Genomic DNA, 22,644 nt, shown 5'->3' with positions numbered 1-22,644 from the left:
ATTACTCTTAACATCATGCCTATCTGTCTAGCAGTAACACAACAGTCACCTGAATAAAGATAAACATTTGACAAAACTTGTACACAATAAAAGACATCTTTTAACGTTTTCTTTCACCAACTTCGTACTTAGCAAACACTGATACATCCACCCACCTTCTTGATCCTCGATCGAACGACGCGACGCTATCCCACGATGCTTCACGATTTGGAAAAAATGCAAAGAAAAGATATAGGCTCACACTGTTTACACACTTGAGCCAAAAATCTATTCGTTAAAAAGGGTTCTGTATATGTTATTATAAATCTTCGGGTTAAAAGAACAAGAAAAAAAGAAATTCCAACAGCAGAAGCGAACCCCAGGTAAGCTTATTCGAATGAGAAGAAACTGTCATACCCATTGCACTATCGTGCCACCTGTACTGATGCTCAAAAATATAGTATTTAATTTAAACATGCTTTTTTTAAAGGGCGATAAATCGATTGCAGTATTCGCAGTGAGAACGCTGTTCAAATCATATGATTCTGGTGTATCTTGGGCATTCAAAAAATCTTTAACGACAATAAAAAATTATTTTTAAGTCCTCGGTAAAGAAGACGTGGCTATCGCCGCAATCACACTGCAACATTTAGCCGTTTTCTCTGGATCTAGATAGATGTACAAGTTTAGTTACACCAGTTGACACGGTCGATTCAATTTCTCTTTTATGTTCATTCCAGTTTTATAGTTTTAAAGTTGATATGAAAATTGAGTATTTTGTTAAACTAAGAACATGTAGAGCCAAGTACAAGTACTTCTAAACGTCGTATGAAGTGAAAAGGACTTCTTTTTGAGAAAAGTCAAGACTGGAATTTTTTTTGTTTCATCAATTCAAGGGTATTAACTCGCATGGTTACAATTTTTAACTGTGAATACCGACTGATTCTGTGGATAATTTTATGGCAGTTTCGGGCATAATCCAGTAAGTGATGAGGCGTTCACAAATCTTTCTCTGAATAAATATTTAACGGTCTCCTTCTCCAACTTTCCATCACATGTTATCGTGTAATGTCAATTGAATTTTGGATTGAACGGGCAGGTCAACAACTTGAAACAAAATGGCGTCGTTCGCGTTCGCAAGACTGAATAGGCCTGTGAGCACGCGCTTTGAATGTGTATAAATATGTGTACCCAATCATTATTTTTTGCACATGAACTTCAGGGCTTAGCCAACAGATCTATAAAGTCCACTCGTCGTATTAATTTTAGTATTTTCCGAAAAAGACCACTTGGGCGAATGAACATAGTGAAAGCCCTGTACACTGAGAGTAAAATACACAAGCCTTTTATGTACTGAGTATAATTTCAAAATGTAATGTTTAAGATGAGAAAGATCAGTTTAAAGCAAATTAAGCCCCCCGCATAAGTACAGATTAATTTCCCTTTTTTACTATCTTCACCAATACGTTTGCAAAATAAATAAAACTTCCATGCTTAGCAAAAGAGGTTCCTGTTCGAACAAAAAATGAAAATAATGACTGCTCTTGTTGTTGGGTCAGAATATCAGATCAAAGTGCCAAGTTTAGAGATTACAAAAAATATAAATATAACAGTAAATGCAGTTTGCATATGATTAGGCTTCATTTTTTATTTTTTTGTGCCTGTCGGGTTGTAGGTGGTCCTCAACCTCGACCGGTCACGTGACACAGATCAAAGTGCCAAGTTTAGAGATTACAAAAAATATAAATATAACAGTAAATGCAGTTTGCATATGATTAGGCTTCATTTTTTATTTTTTTGTGCCCATCCCAGAGGTGCAATATTGTTTTAAACAAGATGACTGGAAAGAACTGGATTTTTCCTATTTTTATGCCTAATTTGGTGTCAACTGACAAAGTATTTGCAGAGAAAATGGCAATGTTAAAGTTTACCACGGACACACAGACACACAGACACACACACAGACAACCGAACACCGGGTTAAAACATAGACTCACTTTGTTTACACAAGTGAGTCAATAACAACAAAAACACAAAAAAACAGCATGTTGAAAAAATAAGTGTTGCTTAAAACAACAACAACTACAAATAGCAACAACAACAAAGAACTCCCCCCAACCCCCCCGCCCCCCCCCCCCCCCCCCTCCCCCCCTTGCAAAAAACAAAAAAACAAACAAACAAACAAAAAACCCACCAAAAACCAAAACAACAACAACAACAACAACAAAACAACAACAATAACTATATCGTCTTGAAGAGAAAAAAATACGTATAGATAAAAAAAAAACAACAACAGCAACAAAACAACTACAAAAACAAACAAACCAAGAAAAAGAAGAAACCAACAACAACAACAAAAAACCCACCCAACAACATACATCTGATTTCGAGTGTGGTACAGAAATCATCGCGGTTGGAAGGTTATCTTCATGGAATATATAAATCATTCATTATATTTATGGCAATTATTAATTAATTGAGCAAAATGACTTGTTATTATTATTATCATCATCATCAACAGCAGCTGCAGCAGCATCAGTGTTACTACAAGAGCATAATGACTCATGCTGTTTTCTTGTTTGTTTTTGTTTTCCTCTTCTAAATGTACAAACTCACCACTGTTCACAACACGGGATGGACGAGGCATGAGCCATCTGGCCACTGGTTCTGCGCTGCAGATGGAAGCTGGTTCACATTCCGCTGACATCACTTCCCATCGGGCATACACACGAACCCATTCTGGCAGAAACTGGTAGAAGATACCAATCAGTTTCCCCTGCATTTCTTCTGATCCAAGCATCTCGTTTGCTCTGGCTTCATCAGTGTGTTGGAACGTAAAAATGAGCGAGCCATATACGACAGCCCTCAGCTGAGCATGACACTCTGTGAAGGCCTGCTTCACAAAACGAACCAGCCGGTCAGAGGAGTCCGAAAGAAGGTCAAGGACAGCCTGTAACAATCTGGGCATTTTCTCCTCGGGCACCGTCAGTTTGAGTGCTGTGAATTTGTGCTGGCAGATAGTTTCCGGAGACCATTCCAACGAGGCCAGGCACTTACCTAGGACTTCTGAAACACACATCCATTTCGTTTTTTTGTTAGATGTTTTTATGCATCGTAAATACTCATCACTGGTTTAATTAAAAGTTAAACACGTCTGTAACTGTTTTCAGAAAAAGTGTTAAGGAATTAGATACATTCTTGCGACTCATGAATGGCCCAGGTTTGGGTTTGTGATTGGTCGTCGTGGAGATGTTTGGTTTACGTGAGTCAACAATGTGAGTCTATGTAATGACTGGAATCTCTGGAAAATGAATTTTTTTCAAGGTTTACCATGGACACACACACACACACACACACACACACACACACACACACAAACCAACAACAACAACATGTAAACATGAACATCTTGCTGATAATCCTAGCAATTTTTCACACTTTTCCAGTCAGATTTTCAAACTGGCATTGGACCCAACAATGATCTAATCTTGGTGAGCAATTCTCAAACCATAATCAGTTCATCCATTACGTTTCTTGCGCATGGATTTCCCACCCTCGTTTCTCGTTAACTTCGTTTTTAGTCCATACATTCACACAGTCAGTGAAGTTTTGATTTAACATCTTACCGTGAACACTTTCAGTACTGCAGTTCTTTTCAGTCAGTATCCGTATGGCCTCATCGTTCAGATAGTAACTGACCATTGTGCAATTGTTGGCAATGATCACATCGCCTTTGTCACCCGCCCACGCCACAATACCAATTCTGGTCTGAACGTAACGGCATGGACGACCGTTCACATCCTGGCCATCCAGGGTACACTCTGTTCGAACACACACACACACACACACACACACACCTATATGACGGGCGCAATAGCCCAGTGGTTAAAGCGTTGGACTTTCAATCTGAGGGTCCCGTGCTCGAATCTCGGCAACGGTGCCTTGTGGGTAAATGGAGATTTATCCGATCTCCCAGGTCAACATACGTGCAGACCCGCTTTTGCCTGAACCACCGTGTGTATACACATGCAGAACATCAAATACGCACATTAATAATCTTGTGATCCATGTCAGCTTTCGGTGGGTTATGGAAACAACATACTCGGCATGTACATCCCCGAAAACGGAGTATGGCTGCCTACAAACACGTCGCAGCCCACTCGTGTACACACGAGTGAACGTGGGAGTTGCAGCCCACGAAATCAAGGCCTGACAAGCACGTTGGGTAATGCTGCTGTCAGGCATATTTATAGCAGATGTGATGTAGCGTATATGGATTTGTCACAACGTAGTGACGCCTCCTTGAGAAACTATGACACAGAAATACATGAATAAGTTTTCAGAGTAAAGAACAAAATACTTTGGGTATCAAAGAAATATTTTTCGGTAGCTTGCAAATAAAACGGAATGTTAAAAAAAAAGAAAAGAAGAAAGAGCAGCTCAGTTTACCATCACGTGCAGCTAATTTGAACACTCAAGGCATGAATTATGAGGAGGGGTGCTTAATATACCATCATGACTGTCATGTACCCAAATAACTGACATTGCAAAATAAACAGATTAATGGCAAAATAAACAACATGTAACATTTTTCTGTGTGCAGATACATAGATGCGTCAAAACTTACGATGTTACGTGGACAAACGAAGAGTCAAATAAAAACACGTCACCTACAAAAAATAGTCTCAGTATATCGGGGACGACAAACCGCAAGAGTAAGCCTGTCGGACGTGTTGATATCATCTGTCATGTAATCCTTTGTGATGGAGTCTCTCGTCGGTCCGACGGATGAGTTGGCAGGCAGGCTTATCTGTCAGTGTGTGTCCTCATATAGGAAAAGAGGCCGATTCTGGATGCGCAGCACTTCCCACAGGTGTTGCAAGGGAAAACTTCTCCAGAAGTTGAGCCCTGCTTCCTTCGCTCACGCTTCTCTTTAATGGCCAGCGTTCACTTGTTTTCAAACGTCTTTATGCCACTAGAGCACAGCATCCTCCAGCGAGAGCGGTCAAGAGCATCAGTTTCCCAGGAAGCGATGTCTATGTCACAGGCTTTGAGGTTTGTCTTCAAGGTGTCCTTGAAGCGCTTGCAGGGTCTTCCAAGTTCACGGTGGCCTTCCGTCAGCTGGCCATACAAAAGCATCTTCGGGATCCTGCTGTCTGTCATGCGGACAACGTGTCCTGTCCAGCGTAGCTGGCACTGGATCAGCAGGCTTTCGATGCTGGGCAGGCCGCTCCTCTCTAGGACCTGGAGGTTGGAGACCCTGTCTTGCCACTTTATACCGAGGATCTTTCGTAGGCATCTCTGGTGAGACTGCTCAAGTTGTTGAATGTGACGGCGATACGTCGCCCAAGTACAACAAGGTGGTCAGCACAACAGCTCTGTAGGTTTTGATTTTGGTGCTGAGCCTGACGCCTTTGTTGTTCCACAGCCTGTTGTTGAGTCTGCGAAAGGCGGAGCTGGCCTTGGCGACGCGCAGCGTCACTTCTGCATCAAGGGGTCCGTTGCTGCATAGGGTGCTGCCCAGGTAGCAACACTTGTTGACTTGTCTGTGTCATCGATCTTCATTGCAGGTGGGGAGGGGGGGGGGAGGCACTGGTATTCTGTGAGCTAGCTGGTTGGTACATGGACTCGTAGTCCCTGTGGGTGCCAGGACGCAGCCCTGCTTCACTCCATTTACCACAGGGAACGGATCCGACATGTATTTTCCTGTACTCTCACCTGCATGCCATCGTGGAAAGACGCAATCAGCTGGATTAGGCTCTCTGGGCAGCCGAACCTTTGGAGGATCTTCCACAGACCATGGCGGTTCACCGTGTCGAAGGCCTTAGTCAGGTCTACAAAGACCATGTGGAGCTCCTTGTTCTGCTCACGGCACTTCTCTTGCATCTGGCGTACAGCAAACACCATGTCACATGTTCCCCTGCCTGAGCGGAAGCCGCACTGTGCTTCAGGGATGACTGTGTTGGAGACATGGTCAATCAAATCAGTCTGTTCAGTATGAAGCGGGCGAAGATCTTGCCGGCGTTGAAGAGGAGAGAGATTCCACGGTGGTTATCGCAGGATGTTTTGTTTCCCTTTCGTTTGTAAATGTGGACAATTGAAGCATCCTTGAAATCCTGGGGGACCTCCCCTCTCTCCCAGTTGGGAAAGCTGGGTGTTGTAGGGCTAGCTCGTCGTTCCTACATTAGCCTGGTTGCCTGACCAGCACAGGTGACGTTTTTTTTAGTGAGGAGGAGTTGTGCAGTCCCTTCCCCACTCTCTCGCCTACCGATGCTCAGTGACACAGGTGCAGATACTGCCACGCGTAGGACGGCCTTGGCAGGTGCAGGTTTTTTCTTCGTGGTCCTTCTCCTAGGGGGACTCCTAGAGTTCCCCCTGCCCTTTGGTCATCCTCTTCCGCCTTCACAGCCGTTGGGAAAGATTTCCTCCTCCGCCTGGTCCGTCGTTGGGAGGCTTCACATGCGGCAGATAGTACTGGGTTACATGGTACCAGTAGCAGGGGCTATGCCCCTGACCTGACAGGTCGCACAGACAAAGACACACAAACACGCCTACATGCAAATATGAACACCCTGCCCGTTACCAACAACCGATGGCTCTGGACTGTGAATGGAGTGTCCATATCCAGCAGAAACATCTATCAACTTAGAAAACGCTGAATGTGCAAACACTAAAACCAACAGCAAAATACAACTGCCCAAAACACCCCGGTTAAAAGCTGCCTGTCAACAAACTGGAAGGAAGAGGAGAGGGACTCCGCGTCTTGCATCCAGACATGAGAGCCCATCAAAAGCTTCCAGCTGAATCTCGCCACATGTATATAAAAAAAATATATTAATTTTTTTTTTTTAAATAAAAAACTGACGACGATTTTTCCTGGAAAGTTCTGTTCCACACTTACTTCTAAAACATTCTGTAAAAAAAAAGTGTGAAACGTTACAAGAAAATCAAAGTGAAAAGCACCTGTCTGTCAAGTGAAGAAAGAAGACAGTTGGGATCTGCATGAGATTAGATATGAGCATCTTACAGCCATGCGGATGTTGTTCCGAATTGTCCTTCTGATAATTTGTTTTCATTTGCTGAAGGAAACAATCATTTTAAATTCCATTTGAATTCTACATGGACTGGATAAGACGTGAGTGAATTGAGATTTTTGATGTTTTGGTTTACCTTTATACGTTTTGGGGGGTTATCCTTAAATGATTTATAAGGACTGACATGTATTCAGCTATGAAATGGCCCAGTTGCTTTCGTCTGGGTTATACATGATATTTTTTATATTTAATCCACAATTACACACACAAGCACACACACACACCCCACGCCCTCACACACTCCTCACCAAGCTGAATTGGTCCTGGATGACTCTCATGACTGGTCCTCTGACTTTGATCTAGGGCTTGAATGTAGGTCAAGCTGTCTGCGAAATGAACATCCCGTGCACTGTTAACATGGACTTGGGGTGGACGGGTGGAATCTTCGCTCGCCATGCTGTTGTCACCTGATGCTGTAATCTTCTCTCCAGACCTCGGCTGTATCAACCAAAATGACATAGTTATGGAATGCTGGGTATTGGTCTTGATTATTGTCTCGTTTTGAATTGATGGTGTAATAGACTCCCTCTCTCTCTCTCTCTCTCTCTCTCTCTCTCTCTCTCTCTCTATATATATATATATATATATATATATATATATATTTATAAGTATAATGACTTACATCTGTTATTGTTAATGTTCACTGTATTCAGATATTTTTTTTTTTCTTTTTTCTTTTCTTTTCCATCTATTCTGAGTTGTCAAATGAATCTATATAATAATACATACAAAATAAAACGGTGGTCGACCCAAGAAAGTCCAGGAAAAAGAAAGAAAAAAGAAAGAGGAATTCTGACCAAAGGACTTTGTTCTGACAGAAGGGATACCAAGCAGATGAGTATCGGAAGAAGAGAATCTAGAGTTGACAGGATGGGATGTATTTGTGGACATCTTCTTCTTCTTTCCGTTACACAACCAACATCAACGCCGATGACTCTGTCGTGGTCCATGCATGCTGGGTATTTTCGTGTCTCCATAACCTACCAAACACTGACATAGGTTACAGGATCTTTAACGTGCGTATTTGATCTTCTGTGTGCGTATACACATGAAGGGGGTTCAGGCACTAGCAGGTCTGCACATAATATTATATGCTGACCTGGGAGATCGGAAAAATCTCCACCCTTTAACCACCAGGCGCCGTTACCGTGATTCAAACCTGGGACCCTCAGATTGAAAGTCCAACGTTTAAACCACTGGGCTATTGCGCCTGTCTGTGGTGCAGTGCCACAAAAAAGATGAGAAACAAATAAATCATTTTTGTATATATGACTCAAATGTACTAATTTAAGACTGGTATGAACAGGATCACAGGCATTACTTCTCTTCAAGAGAAGGCAAATGTTCATAATTACTTCATAGCTTGTGACATTTCCACAAGATTTACAGCAGTGTTGTTGTTCTGTCCCTTGTTTTCCTCCACTCCACAGTCTGTAGTCCACTGTATGGTAATTAACAATGCTTACTTTCAAAAAAAAAAGAAGAAAAATCGATATTCTTCCACATTTCTTCTTACCAAAACAGTAAAAGCAAACAAAATCAAACCAAAAACTAAACAAAATTGTAGTGTATAACATCCATGACAAGAACTTGACCCCCAAAACAGTAAGAAAACTTGAATGTCTGTGAGTTATTTATGCATAAAACACTGTTGTTGTTAATCTGCAATACACTGAAGTAAAAACTATGGGCTAAAAACAAAAACCAAACCAAACCCACTAAACTTTTGAAATGGTAAACATTGGCCTGGATCTGTCTTCTCATGGATCAACAACAACAACACACTCACACACACACACACAAATCAGCATTCACTTTTTTAAAAATTTAAAAACTTCACACACACACATGCACACACAAACTCTGTGACACACACACAAGTTGCCACCATCAGTGGTGCAGGGCATGTCGCTGATGATGTCCTTCATGGTGAAGGGCAGACTGTCACTGTCATCCCCCGACCCCCCAAACCCCTCCCCCACCACACACATGCACACACAAAAACACACATACACAAACTCAGCAACACACACACAAACACACCTTGCCACCATCAGTGGTGCAGGGCACGTCGCTGATGATGTCCTTCATGGTGAAGGGCAGACTGTCGCTGTCCCCACCACCACCAGTGCTGTGAGCAGCCAGGCGGTGCACCTGGATGGGCTGCCGAGTGTTGGCGTCCACTAGAATGATGGCCTGCTGACCCCCACTGGTCTTGATCGCCTGCACCTGCTGCTGCCCCACTGCGGGCATGGAGTTGATGCACTTTGCAAAGTCTGCACAGTGGATGGCATTGCGTGTCAAGACTGGCAGAACATGCTTTGTTTCATGTCTTATACATGCAATAGAAAACTGACTAACCTTCCCCCTTGACCAACTTTAAAATAAAATGAAGGACTCCAGTGTGTTGTTTAGATCTATACAAACCAAACTGTGTGACAAAACATATCTGGTTTTGGGGAGTGTTTTTCACACACAAACTTGGCGGTGAAGAACTTGTGTGCACTGTGTGGTAAGCTTGGCTGGACATCCTTTATTTTCTGGAAATAACCTAAAATCACACTATGTGAATAGCCACTGGATTGAAGATCCCCATTTGGAAATAAACAAACAAAACATCAACGGCAATGAGGCAACAATGATTATCTTAACACAGTGCCAAATAAGAAAGGTACATATATGTAAAACGAAGATAATCAGCAAAACAAAACAAAATAGCTCATGATCCAGGGAACAAAATGCTCCCATTTTGCATTATATCAATTTATGGGACAATTTTGAGCCCCACATTGCAGTTTTAAGAAAATGAAGATTTTTCTACATGTATACATGTAGATTGATCTACATATCTGTAAAAATGAACTGGTCAGGATGCTGTACATAGGATAACACTAAACTTGGCAGGTGGAAACAAACAAAGATAATCGATGATGTAATTCAAACACTTGGCACTGATCGACTGAACATGAACAATATCTACAATTCATAAATCACCAACAAACACTGTTACAAGACTGAACTCATTATGCAGGGAAATACAAACACTGGTGCTGAAGACATGAAGAAAGCCTGCCAGAAGTACATAAAATCAGCACACAAAATAAAGAAAAAAAAGATAAAAACCAAAATGATTAATTGATTATCGTTACACTGCATACTGCTCATAATCACAGTTTCTGAAACAGATCTGAACTGGCAAGTGCCACGGTTACTCCTTTGCCATCTTCTTTTCTACAAACAGGGGATGACAGAGCCAATGAGTGCTCACAGTGTTTTGACCTTCACACCGACTACTGCAAGCCTTCATTTTTCAACAGTTTCAGGTCAAGCAAGTGCTCATCAAGTTGAAAGACTCACATATTTGAATTCACATTGTAAGACTTGATGCATAAGACTCAGACTTTCTTTTTCAGACACAAAAATACAAGTGAAATATCCAGAACACTCTAAGTTCAGCACTTGTTTAGTACTACGTCACACAGCACACACATTTAAAAAAAACAAAAACAACAACACTGTGACATCAAACCCACCAAAATCAATGGAAACATCAGTGTCTTTTGAGCAAGTAACTCCACTGCTCCCAAACACATCCTCCTGGTCCACGTCCCCCACATCACCGAAGTCCATACTGATATCAAAATCCTCACTAGCAAGAGGGTTGGAATCAGAGTTGGTGTCAGAGAGAGGTGACAGGGAGTCTGACTGGTGGGGGGAGGACAGCAGAGCCTGTCCAGAGGCAGAAAAATCCACCCCATCCTCCCCTGCCGTCATGGTGGGCAGGAATGAGTCCTCTAGCTCCACAGAGTTCACAGACACACCGCTGTCGCTGCGCTGGCCTGGGGAACGGTGAGCAAAGTAGTCGTGATCACTGTGCGCTTTGGTCTGTCTGGCGGTGGTAGCCGGCTGCGTGTTCTCTTCCGGTTGCATGGAAAAGAAGTCAGACATGCAGTCTGTGTTGTCTGTGTTGAAGAAATCCAGCAGGTCGCCCGAGAGTAGATCAAGGTCATTCTGAAACAATAAATTCAAAGTTTATTATAAAGGATTTCCGGCTGGTCATCAGAGACGATGACATGAAAGACATGTGAGAGAGCAGATCATACACAAACAGGCAAAATATAGTATAACTGCTAATAACTAAAGAAAATACTATAACTGATAACTAGAGGAAGGCCTTAATGAAGTAATTTTTTATTTGCTCAATACAATGACCATCTGGTGGTTTATCACACAAGAGAGCGAGAGAAAAAAACAAAAAAAACTGCAACAAAAAAAATCAATCAAACAGCAACAGCACATTTTCATACTGCACTGTGTGTATTGCACTGCAAACTTTGTTGTGCGGTGTTAAGCAATTTACTCTATGTCAAATACTAACATGTTGTCAGAAGTTTTCAGTATCATCTCAAGACTTTCATCTGCAAGCGTAATGAACACTGCATTTTTAATCAAAAGCTACAACTGGTAACCAGATATCATATCCAAAAGTAAAAGTGAAACACTGTAAGAATTAGTTGTGGTCATTTGTTTATTCTCAAATAAATCTTATTCATATGTGTAACTAAAACTAAACACATATAATTTTCGTAATTTCTGAATACTGTTGAGAATCTTTTGTCAATGGCTGCTCTTTATGGAAGTGTTTGTTTTCAACAGTTTTACTATAATCAAACAAATGAACTGTTGCTGCTATATTCTGATGGGAAAATGCTATCCTATATGGTTGTTATAGTGTGTCAGGCGCCTATGGTGGAAGCATGGGATTTTCTCAGACACACTGCGCACTGATGGACCCCTCCTTCCTACCTCCCTACTCTTCTCCCCCCACCCCCCTTTCATGGCATCTATCCCCACCAACACCCCTCCCCATACCCTCTCTCCCTTTCCCCCCTTCCCTTGGCCAAGTACAGAGGGAGCAAGTTATCAAGAAATACTAAGTAAAGATGGTATCTCCTCTGACCATTCTCTTCCTATACACTCCCCTGCCCTTTTCCCTTCCACTCCCATCACCCTCAACCCCGTCCCCCCCTCCCCCCCCCAACCCCCCTCCTTACCCCCCCATGTCGATCTCTGGCAGGATGGCATCTGCCTCAATGGTCACCACATGGTGTGGTGTGTTTATCATGAGCTGTTTAGAACAGAATCAGGGCTGGGCGATCTTTCCTCCTCCTTCCCTTCCTCTTTTCATCACCCCCCCCCCCTCCCCTCCCCTCCTCCTTGACAATGCTGGGTTCTGTGAGAAAAGTGTTGAATGTGCAAGTCTAGCATGGTTGGTCCCGGATTGGTCTGTTAACTTCAGCCAATTGGAAACGTTCTGGGTCAGAAGATAGTTTGCATGCGGTGCCAGCTTGTGAAGAGGATAAAATGAATAGGCAAGTGGGGTTTCTTTCTTTTCCTTCCTTGAAGCAGGCCAGGAGAGCCAGACGGTCAAGACAGTACCATGGGGGCTGTGAGTGTCAAACTAGCATCTATTTTTCAGACTTAGTTGAATGCTTGATTTATGTTATACTTGGATTCTGTAACTAACACACTGGCTCAGTGGGATTGTGTTCTGCTACATGAATATAAAGTGAACCCTGAAACGTTGGGGCTGTGAGTAATGCTTGTACTGGTAATTTGGTTTGTTGGCAATTTACTTTCTGGTTTTTGGAAACAGTTTGGAGTTTGTCGAATTGTAATGTTGTATCACAAGAACATTATGACACTTTTGGCTGATGTGGTATTGCACAGTTAATGTAACTGGAATGTGTTGATGCAGATACCATGACTTGTGAGAGAGCATAGCCCGCATGTGTATGGCTTAATTGTATTTGAGGCTGGTGACTGAGGGAAAAGTGGTTAAAATACACAATGTAGCCAATACATGACTAAATGGAGTACTGGTTTAGGGTATTTGGGTATCCCCCCCCTGCCCCCCCCCTTTCCTGTTTCCTACAGGTTGATATTATGGTATGATGCTTGGACATCATGTTTGGGTTTACAGGTTGTGCATCTTGGCTTACATAAATGATAATGTTCAGTAACATGTCAGTGGTGTGTCAATTGTTGTGTCAATTGTGTGTCAATGTAAGCATTTAGACACAAAGAAACACAGAGATTATGTGTGGGTTGCATCTGTGTAGAATGTTTTGGTTGTAACAGTTGGAATTATTTTGAGGCATGACATACAAACCAAATTACCAGTACAAGCATTACTCACAGCCCCAACGTTTCAGGGTTCACTTTATATTCATGTAGCAGAACACAATCCCACTGAGCCAGTGTGTTAGGTGGTGATGGTTATATTCAAGGTGAACAAATCTACAGGCTAACTGTATGTTCATGCTTTTCCATGTGTGTGCACATGGGTGATAATGCAACATGGGGACATGTGTGACTTGGTAGTTGTGATTACCATGTGCTGTAGTCATGTGTTATATGCCAGTGGGGTAACACATAGCTGTATGTGTTCAATAAGATTTGAGACCACTGACAGGCAGTCCTATGTTGGTGCACACAGGTTGCTATATATTTACCAAATTACTTGGTAACTATATGATTCCCATGTAAACATTTTACCAATGAGATACTTTGCAGATACAAAGTACAGATTTGTTCAGTCTTAATGGAAACAGCTATTACTGTATGGTGATTTAACTGGAGTTAAACACTGGGAGTTTGTAATTGTCTGCCACATACTTGGTACGACAGCTATTATTCTATGGTGGTTTGACAGGAGTTAAATACTGGGAGTTAGTATTTGTTAGTCATATATTTGGTGCACATTAACTTATATGTCACTGATTGTTGATGGTAAGTTATATGAAGCTTGTTTTACATTCTTACATAGATCTCTTTGAGAAGAGAGTGTACGGCTAGACATTGAGTGTCAGAATGGAGAAAGGTTATCTGTGGAATTGTTTACTTGTCCAGACAACATAATGATGTTTCTGTTACATCAGTGCGATTATGTCTAGCATATGTTTTGGTATTGATTTAACCTGGGTTTTAATATTGTGTGTGTTCCAGGTGTGCTGTTAAGTTAGAGAAATAAACACCTCAATTCATCTTTCTAAAAGACCCTGCTGTGGTACGAGGAGAGAGTGGATTGTGCACCTACCCTCTGTTGTTATTCTACTCTACCTCTTCACCTTCTACACCTACCCGTACAACCACCAACCCCTATCCCCACCACTACTCTACCCCCCCTTTTAACATGGTGAACAGTCTTCAGTCACATCAAAGTCCACAAGGAATTTTTAGCAAACTGTATATAAAGAAAAATTACTAACGTCCATTTCATCCCATAAAGAGAGTGCTGCATTTTCAAAATCAATTCCTGCGTCAAGCATTGAAAAAGAAATCTTGCTGTCAGCAAGACTTGCCATGACTGTATATATATAATATCTCTTGTTCAGTAGTCTGGTGTTGGTATCTCACTGGATCAGGTTTCTGTATAACAAAATTCTATCATTTACTTTTTCTTTATTCGATTAACTTGGTGAGAAGGCCCACACTGTATATCACAAACTAAATTGTCAATTACAGTTACATAATTATTATGCCCTGTCCATCATGCCTACACACTGTAACATCATTCTCCGTTGCGAAGGCAACGATCTCTTAGAAGAGTTACTTCCCTTGGTTTCCCCCTCCCCTCCTACCACCTACTGCTGAATAAACCAGTCGTGTCGTTCAACGCCTGTCTTGGTCAATCATTTGCATGACTGTCTAAAACACACCCAGACTCTTTACATGGTGTCAGAAACACGGACAAGAGCCCAAGCAACAAACCACACACGGCGACCTTGACTGCGATCTCAACAAGTAAGGTTTACGAAGTTTCAATCGAACAAAGAACTGCTTGTTCAATCCAGTTTTATTGGCCCTCCGACACTGTTCAACAACGTCGTTACTACGTAGGTTGTGTTTTCGGACTTACAGGCGTTTCAGTGGCAGACCCCTCACATTTCACTCTGAAAGTGGTGCGAGGACTGGTGCTCGTTACGTCTGATTTTATACACGTAACCTAACACGTCATAGCCTTCCGTTTAGCGAAGCAAAGACACGTAACGTTATTGAAGCAAAAGGGGTGGTTCAGTGGTACGTATTTTCAGCATGGCTTTTCAACAAAATCCAACTATGAACTGGACTGCCAACAACTTAGACACGGAGTGGACAAGATTTGAAGATCACGCCAAGCTGATGTTTCTTGGCCCACTGAAGAAAACAAGTCCAGAGGAGCAGGCAGCATACGTCCGTATATGGATAGGAGACAAAGGTAGGGAGATTTTCAAGTCGTGGAACCTTGCAGAAGCAGATCAAAAGAATGTCAACACCATTCTCACCAAATTCAGAGCCCACTGCTCTCCACAAAAGAACACTGTATTTGCCAGATACATTTTCCAGGGGAGAAAGCAAGACAAAGGGGAAACGTTTGATTCATTTGTGACAGACCTCAGGAATCTGGTCAAAGATTGCGAATATACAAGCAGTGATGAAATGGTGCGTGACCGCATCGTAGCTGGTGTCCAGTCACGGGACATCAGAGAAAAACTCCTCACAGAGGGCGACACGCTGACAATGGACAAGGCAATACAGATCGCCACGAACTTCGAGACCACACAGCAATGTCTTGAATCCATGTCAGACAGACCAGCCGCTGCTGAAGTAGCAGCTGTACGACACGGAAAACATGAGCGCCAGCGACATGACCATTCACGTCAAGACCGTGATCAGCAACAGCAAAACAGAAACCGCTGCAGAAACTGTGGAGGAATCCATGAAAGGAGAGCATGTCCTGCATACGGACAATCTTGCCACTACTGCAAGAAAGCAAACCATTACGAGAAATGCTGCATGAAAAAGAAGAGTAAGCAAGCTGTCCACAGTCTGGCCCAAGAGGAAGTGGATAGTGATCAGGACCTATATGTCTACACAGTCAATGGAAAGTCCACTCATCCTGATACAGCCTATGTCAAGCTTGACCTTGAGACTGGAGACAAAATAAGTTTCAAAATAGATACAGGCGCTCAGGTCAACGTGATTCCCTGGAAGAACTACAAGCAACTGACCAAACAGCCACCTCTGAGCAAGACCAAGCAGAAGTTTTACAGCTACACAGGGCAAGCCCTCAATGTGAAAGGAAAGACCACCATGGACTGCAGCTACAAAGGGAGAACACTGCGACAAGAATTCATCATTGCAGACACCGGCCACACACAACCAGTATTGAGTCTCCAAGCCTCCCTGGATCTGAACCTCATCAAACTGATTCTTTCTGTCAGTGAACCTCCTCTCACCAAAGAAGCAGTACTGAAAGAATACAAAACCGTATTCAGCGGTTTTGGATCTCTGGAAGGAGAAGTCAACATCCACCTCCAACCCAACGCAACCCCAAAAGTGCATGCACCTAGACGAGTACCTCACTCCCTGAAGGACCGCATCATGGAGGAAATCAAGAGAATGGAGCGCATGGAAGTCATTGAGAAAGTGACTGAGCCAACTGACTGGGTAAACTCCATGGTCGTGGTCGAGAAACCAAACGGCAAGCTAAGGATATGCCTGGACCCAAAAGACCTAAACGAGGTGACAAGACGCCCCCACTACCGAATGCCAACACTCGAAGATGCTTTGGCAAAGATGTCCAACGCCAAAATCTTCAGCAAGTTGGATGCACAATCAGGGTACTGGCAACTCCTGCTAGACGAGCAGTCATCGTACCTGACCACTTTCAACACACCACATGGAGGCAGGTACAGGTTTAAGAGGCTTCCATTTGGTCTCATCTGTGCCCAGGACATCTTCCAACGGAAGATGGACGAGATCTTCGAAGGAATCCCTGGAGTCACGCCTCTAGTAGACGACATCATCGTTTCAGGCTCAAATCAGAAGGAACATGATGACAACCTGAGAGCCGCTTTGAACAGAGCCAAAGAAAAGAACCTGAAACTGAATGCAGAAAAGCTGACCATTGGAACACAGGAGGTTGAATACTTTGGCCACCTCGTCACATCACAAGGTCTGAAGCCAGATCCTGCAAAGGTTTCAGCCATCCTGAACATGCCGCCCCCATCAGACCTGAAGGAACTCCAAACAATCCTTGGGATGATCACATACCTGTCCAAGTTTGCCCCACAGCTCTCTGAGATCACAAAACCCATGCGAGACCTGCTCAAAAACGAGACCGAGTTTGTATGGGACACACCTCAGCAGGCAGCATTTGAGAAAACCAAGCACATGATCTCATCCCAACCTGTTCTCGCATTCTTCGATCCAGCAAAGCCAGTCACACTGGAAGTGGATGCCAGCCAGCATGGACTAGGAGCCACCCTCCTTCAGGAAGACAGGCCAGTCGCTTTTGCATCCAAAGCACTGAACGAAACGGAGCAGCACTACGCCCAAATAGAAAAAGAGCTGTACGCCATCCTGTTTGGGTGCAAACGGTTCCACCAATACGTCTATGGCCGACAAACCATCGTCCACACAGACCACAAACCGTTGGAGGCGATCATAAAGAAACCCCTGTCAACTGCACCACCCAGACTGCAACGTATGCTCTTGCAGTTGCAAAAATATGACATCAAAGTCATCCATGTCAGTGGACAAAGCATACCTGTGGCCGACACTCTGTCCCGAAAACACATCCCAGTTGACCCAAATGACCAGATGAGCAAAGACTTCGACACTCAGGTGCATGCTGTCATGAAGAACATGCCCATCAGCGACAACAAGCTAGAAGAAATACGGAAAGCGACAAAAGATGACCCACAGCTTCATCACCTCAAGACATACATCCAGCAAGGATGGCCAGAGACCAGAAAACAATGCCACTCCAGTGCCATAGAGTTCTGGAACTACAGAGAAGAGCTCACCATAATCGATGACATCATCCTGAAAGGTGAAAGGATCTTCATCCCAACACTGATGAGACAGATCATTCTGGAAAGGCTGCATGAGGGACACTTTGGCATAGAGAAGACAACCCTGCGAGCCCGACAAGCTTTGTTCTGGCCAGGCATCACCCAAGACATCAAGAACCTTGTTTCCACATGTCCAACATGTATACCCCACCTTCCCTCAAATCCCAAAGAGCCCCTCATTCCCCATGATGTACCTTCCCGACCCTGGCAGAAAGTTGGAACAGATCTGTTCACCTGGAACAACAAGACCTACCTGATCACTGTAGACTACTACAGCAGATTCTTTGAACTGGATGAACTCACATCGACAACCTCCATAGCCATCATCCAGAAACTATGCATGCAGTTTGCTCGACACGGAGTGCCTGAAACAGTTATAAGTGACAACGGTCCCCAATACGCCTCCAGTGATTTTGCCCTGTTTGCCTCCCGATGGGATTTTCATCATGTGACATCGAGCCCGGGATATCCACAGTCAAATGGATTGGCTGAAAAAACTGTCCAGACAGCAAAAAGACTCCTGCAAAAGGCACACACTGAGAGAACCAACCCAGAGCGAGCACTGCTGGAGTACCGCACAACCCCGGTGGACAACCTCGCATCACCATCGCAATTGCTGATGGGACGTCAGTTACGTTCCACCCTGCCTGCAACCACCAACCAACTAGCCCCCAAAACCATCCAACCCCACAGTGTTATGCAACGTCGCCATGAACTCCAACAGTCCCAAGAGAAGCAGTACAACCGCTCTGCTCACCCACTACCTGAACTCAAGGTAGGAGCAAAAACCCAAGTCCAGCTGTCCCCAGGAGACCGTTGGCGACCCGCGAAGGTCATCGAGAAGGCAGACACACCAAGATCCTTCAGGATCCAAACGACTGATGGCAGTATCTACCGGAGGAACCGTCGTTGCCTGAAAGAGAATGTGGCTGCACCCACAGAAAAGCCGCAGCCAAGCAGTGAACCCCAGCGTGATGCCAGTGCCCAGAACACCCAGCCCAGTACCCAGCCAGACGTCGCCACCCAGACCCAGCCCGGATACATCACCAAGAGTGGTCGGCAGATTACCCCTCCGACAAAAATGAACTTGTAGACTCCTAGCAGATGTGTGAAAGTTTTGGCCTGTGTGCCATATAAAGAGAAATCATATTTTGTACAATGATTCGGCCTGTGTGCCAAACCTTGGGTCTGCGAACCCAAACATTTTGTATCTCCCCTATTAGGTAAAAAATAAGAGTAAGATAATTATCACCAGAAACAATTCCAGTTGAAAGTATCAGTGTTCAGTGACAATCTAGTCAAGAAACCTTACGAGTGTTTTCTAGTTAAGCAGCTTTTGATGGATTCCAGTTAAATTATTTATCTCCCAAAGAACGAACTTTCAGAAAAAGGGAGATGTAACATCATTCTCCGTTGCGAAGGCAACGATCTCTTAGAAGAGTTACTTCCCTTGGTTTCCCCCTCCCCTCCTACCACCTACTGCTGAATAAACCAGTCGTGTCGTTCAACGCCTGTCTTGGTCAATCATTTGCATGACTGTCTAAAACACACCCAGACTCTTTACACACACAAGTGACTTCGCATCAACTATCAGTAGTACTCTGAGGCAAAATGACTTTGGGTTAGGTTTTTGTGTCACATGTGACATTTCGTCATCTTTCACAAGTTTCTGTTTCATCACCCACTCCCCTGTGATCCCACATGTGATAAGACTGTTCTAGAACTGACACGTTGGCAACATCGACGCGTCAATTCTGAAACGTGGCTACCCTATCATCATTACCTCAGCTGTGCGCTTATAAAATGTACATTACTCGTCATTACAATGCTACACTGTTGGAAGCAAACACACGTTGAAGCAGTACGGTTTGGGACACATTTTTTTCACAAAGCTGAAGCGGTCGACATGTGAAGAAATTGACTTACAAAGCTCAAGGTCTCCACCCTGCTCTTCCCCTCGATGTCTAGTTCTTTTGCCATTGTGGCGGGTGGTGTGTTGTCAACTGAGTGTTGGCTGGTCAGTGTCAAGTTCGGGGTGTTGTCCAATGCCACCTCACAGTCGAACACGTCACCACGGCGTAAAGTAAGCTTACTAAAAAAAGCACTTCCGTATTTTCTTCCTTGTTGGCTGGTTTCTAGAGGTTTCAGAAAGCAAGGCACATAAAATAGCACATTGACTGAAGGGATAGGAATGGATTTTCACCATTGAAACCGTACAAAACTCTCGACAGACACTTTTCGGGCTGTAGGATATGTGGCAACAAGGGATTTCCTTTGTCGACTCATTTTCTATATTTAGAGCAGTTCGCGACCATTTCTTGACGTGGAGGTATGGTGAGAGCTATAAAATTATTAGTTTTGTATCTATTGAATGACAGGATGTTGCTATTCATTATGTATTTTGTTTTAAAAGATATTTAGAGCTATTTGTTATACGAAACATAAAAAGACAACAACACACACTCAGATACGAAACCAAATTAATACAAGGGTTACTTCCCCTTAGCTTTTCATTAACGTGAGGCTGACAAGATGCAACACCATTACAAACATATAGAAGACAGAAAATATAACTGACGTGGAATATAGGAGTTTTTGAGAGTCTACATAACTCAAGCTTTGGGAGCCATTTACTTATTGGTCAGTAAATCGATTTACATGCACACAAACGAAATTCACATCCAGCGGAAAGTAGGGATCATCAGAAAATGTGTGGTCTTTCTTCCTTTTTGGATGCATAGGTCAGGTGGAAGGTAAACCATGGGAGGGAGAGTAGGACAAGGGGGTGAGTAGGACAGGCAGGATATAGGGGTGGAGGAGAGTAGGACAGGGGGATATAGGGGGTAGGGGAGTAGAACAGATGGGGACACAGTGGTGAGTAGGACAGGAGGGACCCAGGGGAAGGGAGAGTAGGACAGGGAGACATGGGAAATTATGATAGAGGGAGTAGGACAGTGGGGAGAGAAGGATGGAGGAGATTGGAAGGTGGGAAAGTGATGGGGGAGGGAGAGTAGTACAGAGGGAGAGTAGAAGGTGGGGTGGGAAGAGGAAAGGCGGTAGGAGGGGAGGACCATGCAGGAGATGAGGAAAGGGGTTGGAAAATGGGGGGGGGGGGGGAGGAGAGAAAGACAGGGGGGGGGTATGAGGGTGTGGTGGGGGAGTAGGGCGGGGGGGGGGGGAGGGAGAGTAGGACAGGGCGAGATGGGGGACAGGGGGAGATGGTAGGGACAGGGAGATGGGAGGATTCAGTTTCAGTTCATTCTGGCAAAAAGGACACAGAGAGAGGGGGGGGGGGGGGGGAGTGAGAGAGAGAGAGAAAGAAAGAAACAGAGAGAGAGAGAGATGGTTAAACAGGCAGACAGATGTTGATGCTGGCATAGAGTTTCCAATGAATAGTGCAACTGTATATAATGTGCTGACTGTCTCTCTCTCTCTCTCACTCTCTCTCTTTCTCTCACTCTCTCTCTCTCCTTTCCCCGCCTCTCTCTCCGTCTCTCTCTCTCTCTCTCTCTCTCTCTCTCTCTCTCTCCTTCCCCCGCCTCTCTCTCTCTCACACACTCTCTCACTCTCTTTCTCTCACTCTCTCTCTCTCTCCTCCCCCCGCCTCTCTCTCCGTCTCTCTCTCTCTCTCTCCGAGTCTCTCTCTGTCTCTCTCCTTCCCCCGCCTCTCTCTCTCTCTCTCTCTCTCTCTCCTTCCCCCGCCTCTCACTCTCCTCACTATCTCTCTCTCTCTCTCCTCCCCCCGCCTCTCTCTCCGTCTCTCTCTCTCCGAGTCTCTCTCTCTCTCTCTCTCTCTCTCTGTGTCTCAGTCTCGGCTCTGCCTGTCTGCCACTGTTCGGCTGTCTGTCTATCTATCTGTCTGTCTGTCTGTCTGTCTGTCTCTCTCTCTATTTTAGCCTCGGCTCTGTCTGTCTGCCAGTGTCCGTCTCTGTATCTCTGTCCCTCTGTGTGTGTGTGTGTGTGTGTGTGTGTGTGTGTGTGTGTGTGTGTGTGTGTGTGTGTGTGTGTGTGTGTGTGTCTGTCCGTCTGTCTGTCTCTCTCTGGGGTCAGATGGCTACTAGTAGGTTTAACTTGTGACAATTTTATTCTGCAGCCAGTGTTGGAATATGTTGCGTGGTGCATTGATAGATGAATGAACGGATTTATTATGTGTTGCGTGGCCTGTTGGTTAGTATCTTTTTTTTCTTCATTATTAATTTTGCTTTCACCATTTCATTCATTTATTATGATGGTTTGTTCTAAATTGAAAGTATGTTGATGCATTCACCCATGTCATAAGGACCTCATGGCCAATGACATCAAAGTGTCAAAGCGTTAAAGCGTCTGTCTCTGTCTCTGTCTCTCTCTCTGTGCCGGAGTCTCTTTCGCCTCAGTCCACACCCTCACGCCCCCTCTCCAGCCAGTCATGCTTTGATTCTGTTCAGGCGACATCAGCCCCCTGACTTTTTGTAGGATCAATGGGGTAACCACGTAGAAGAGTGAAAAGATGAATAGGAAAGGCTTGCATTGCGGTATGTGTGTATGTATGAATGTATGTATGTATGTATGTGTGTACAACTTGTGCTTGTGCGCGCGCGTGTGCGTGTGTGTGTGTGTGTGTGTTTGTCGTAAGTGTGTGACTGTGTATGTGTGTGTGTGTGTGTCACAGTGCGTGTGTGTGTGTGTGTGTG

At 44.1% G+C, this 22,644-nt stretch overlaps 1 protein-coding gene across 3 annotated transcripts in view; it reads right to left on the bottom strand.

The window, feature by feature from the left end:
• Window positions 1–20,301, bottom strand: part of LOC143297006 (uncharacterized) — a 41,917-nt gene extending 21,616 nt beyond the window's left edge. The window contains exons 1-6 of one of the 3 annotated variants that reach the window (XM_076609124.1): window positions 19,901–20,301; window positions 10,607–11,084; window positions 9,117–9,349; window positions 7,322–7,511; window positions 3,606–3,800; window positions 2,596–3,045 (exon numbers count right to left, since the gene is read on the bottom strand). In XM_076609124.1, the coding sequence (XP_076465239.1) occupies window positions 2,596–3,045; window positions 3,606–3,800; window positions 7,322–7,511; window positions 9,117–9,349; window positions 10,607–11,084; window positions 19,901–19,954 (1,600 nt within the window). In that variant the 5' untranslated portion in view covers window positions 19,955–20,301. Of the gene's footprint in view, window positions 1–2,595; window positions 3,046–3,605; window positions 3,801–7,321; window positions 7,512–9,116; window positions 9,350–10,606; window positions 11,085–14,344; window positions 14,634–19,900 lie in introns of those variants that run through there. The other 2 variants (XM_076609123.1, XM_076609125.1) reach the window with 2 other exon arrangements.
• Window positions 20,302–22,644: the final 2,343 nt, after the last annotated feature.

The sequence above is a fragment of the Babylonia areolata genome, chromosome 22 (assembly GCF_041734735.1).
Source record: "Babylonia areolata isolate BAREFJ2019XMU chromosome 22, ASM4173473v1, whole genome shotgun sequence".
Lineage (NCBI taxonomy): Eukaryota > Metazoa > Mollusca > Gastropoda > Neogastropoda > Buccinidae > Babylonia > Babylonia areolata.
The sequence above is the reverse complement of the archived record's forward strand: the minus strand, read 5'-3'. Positions and strand labels throughout refer to the sequence as shown.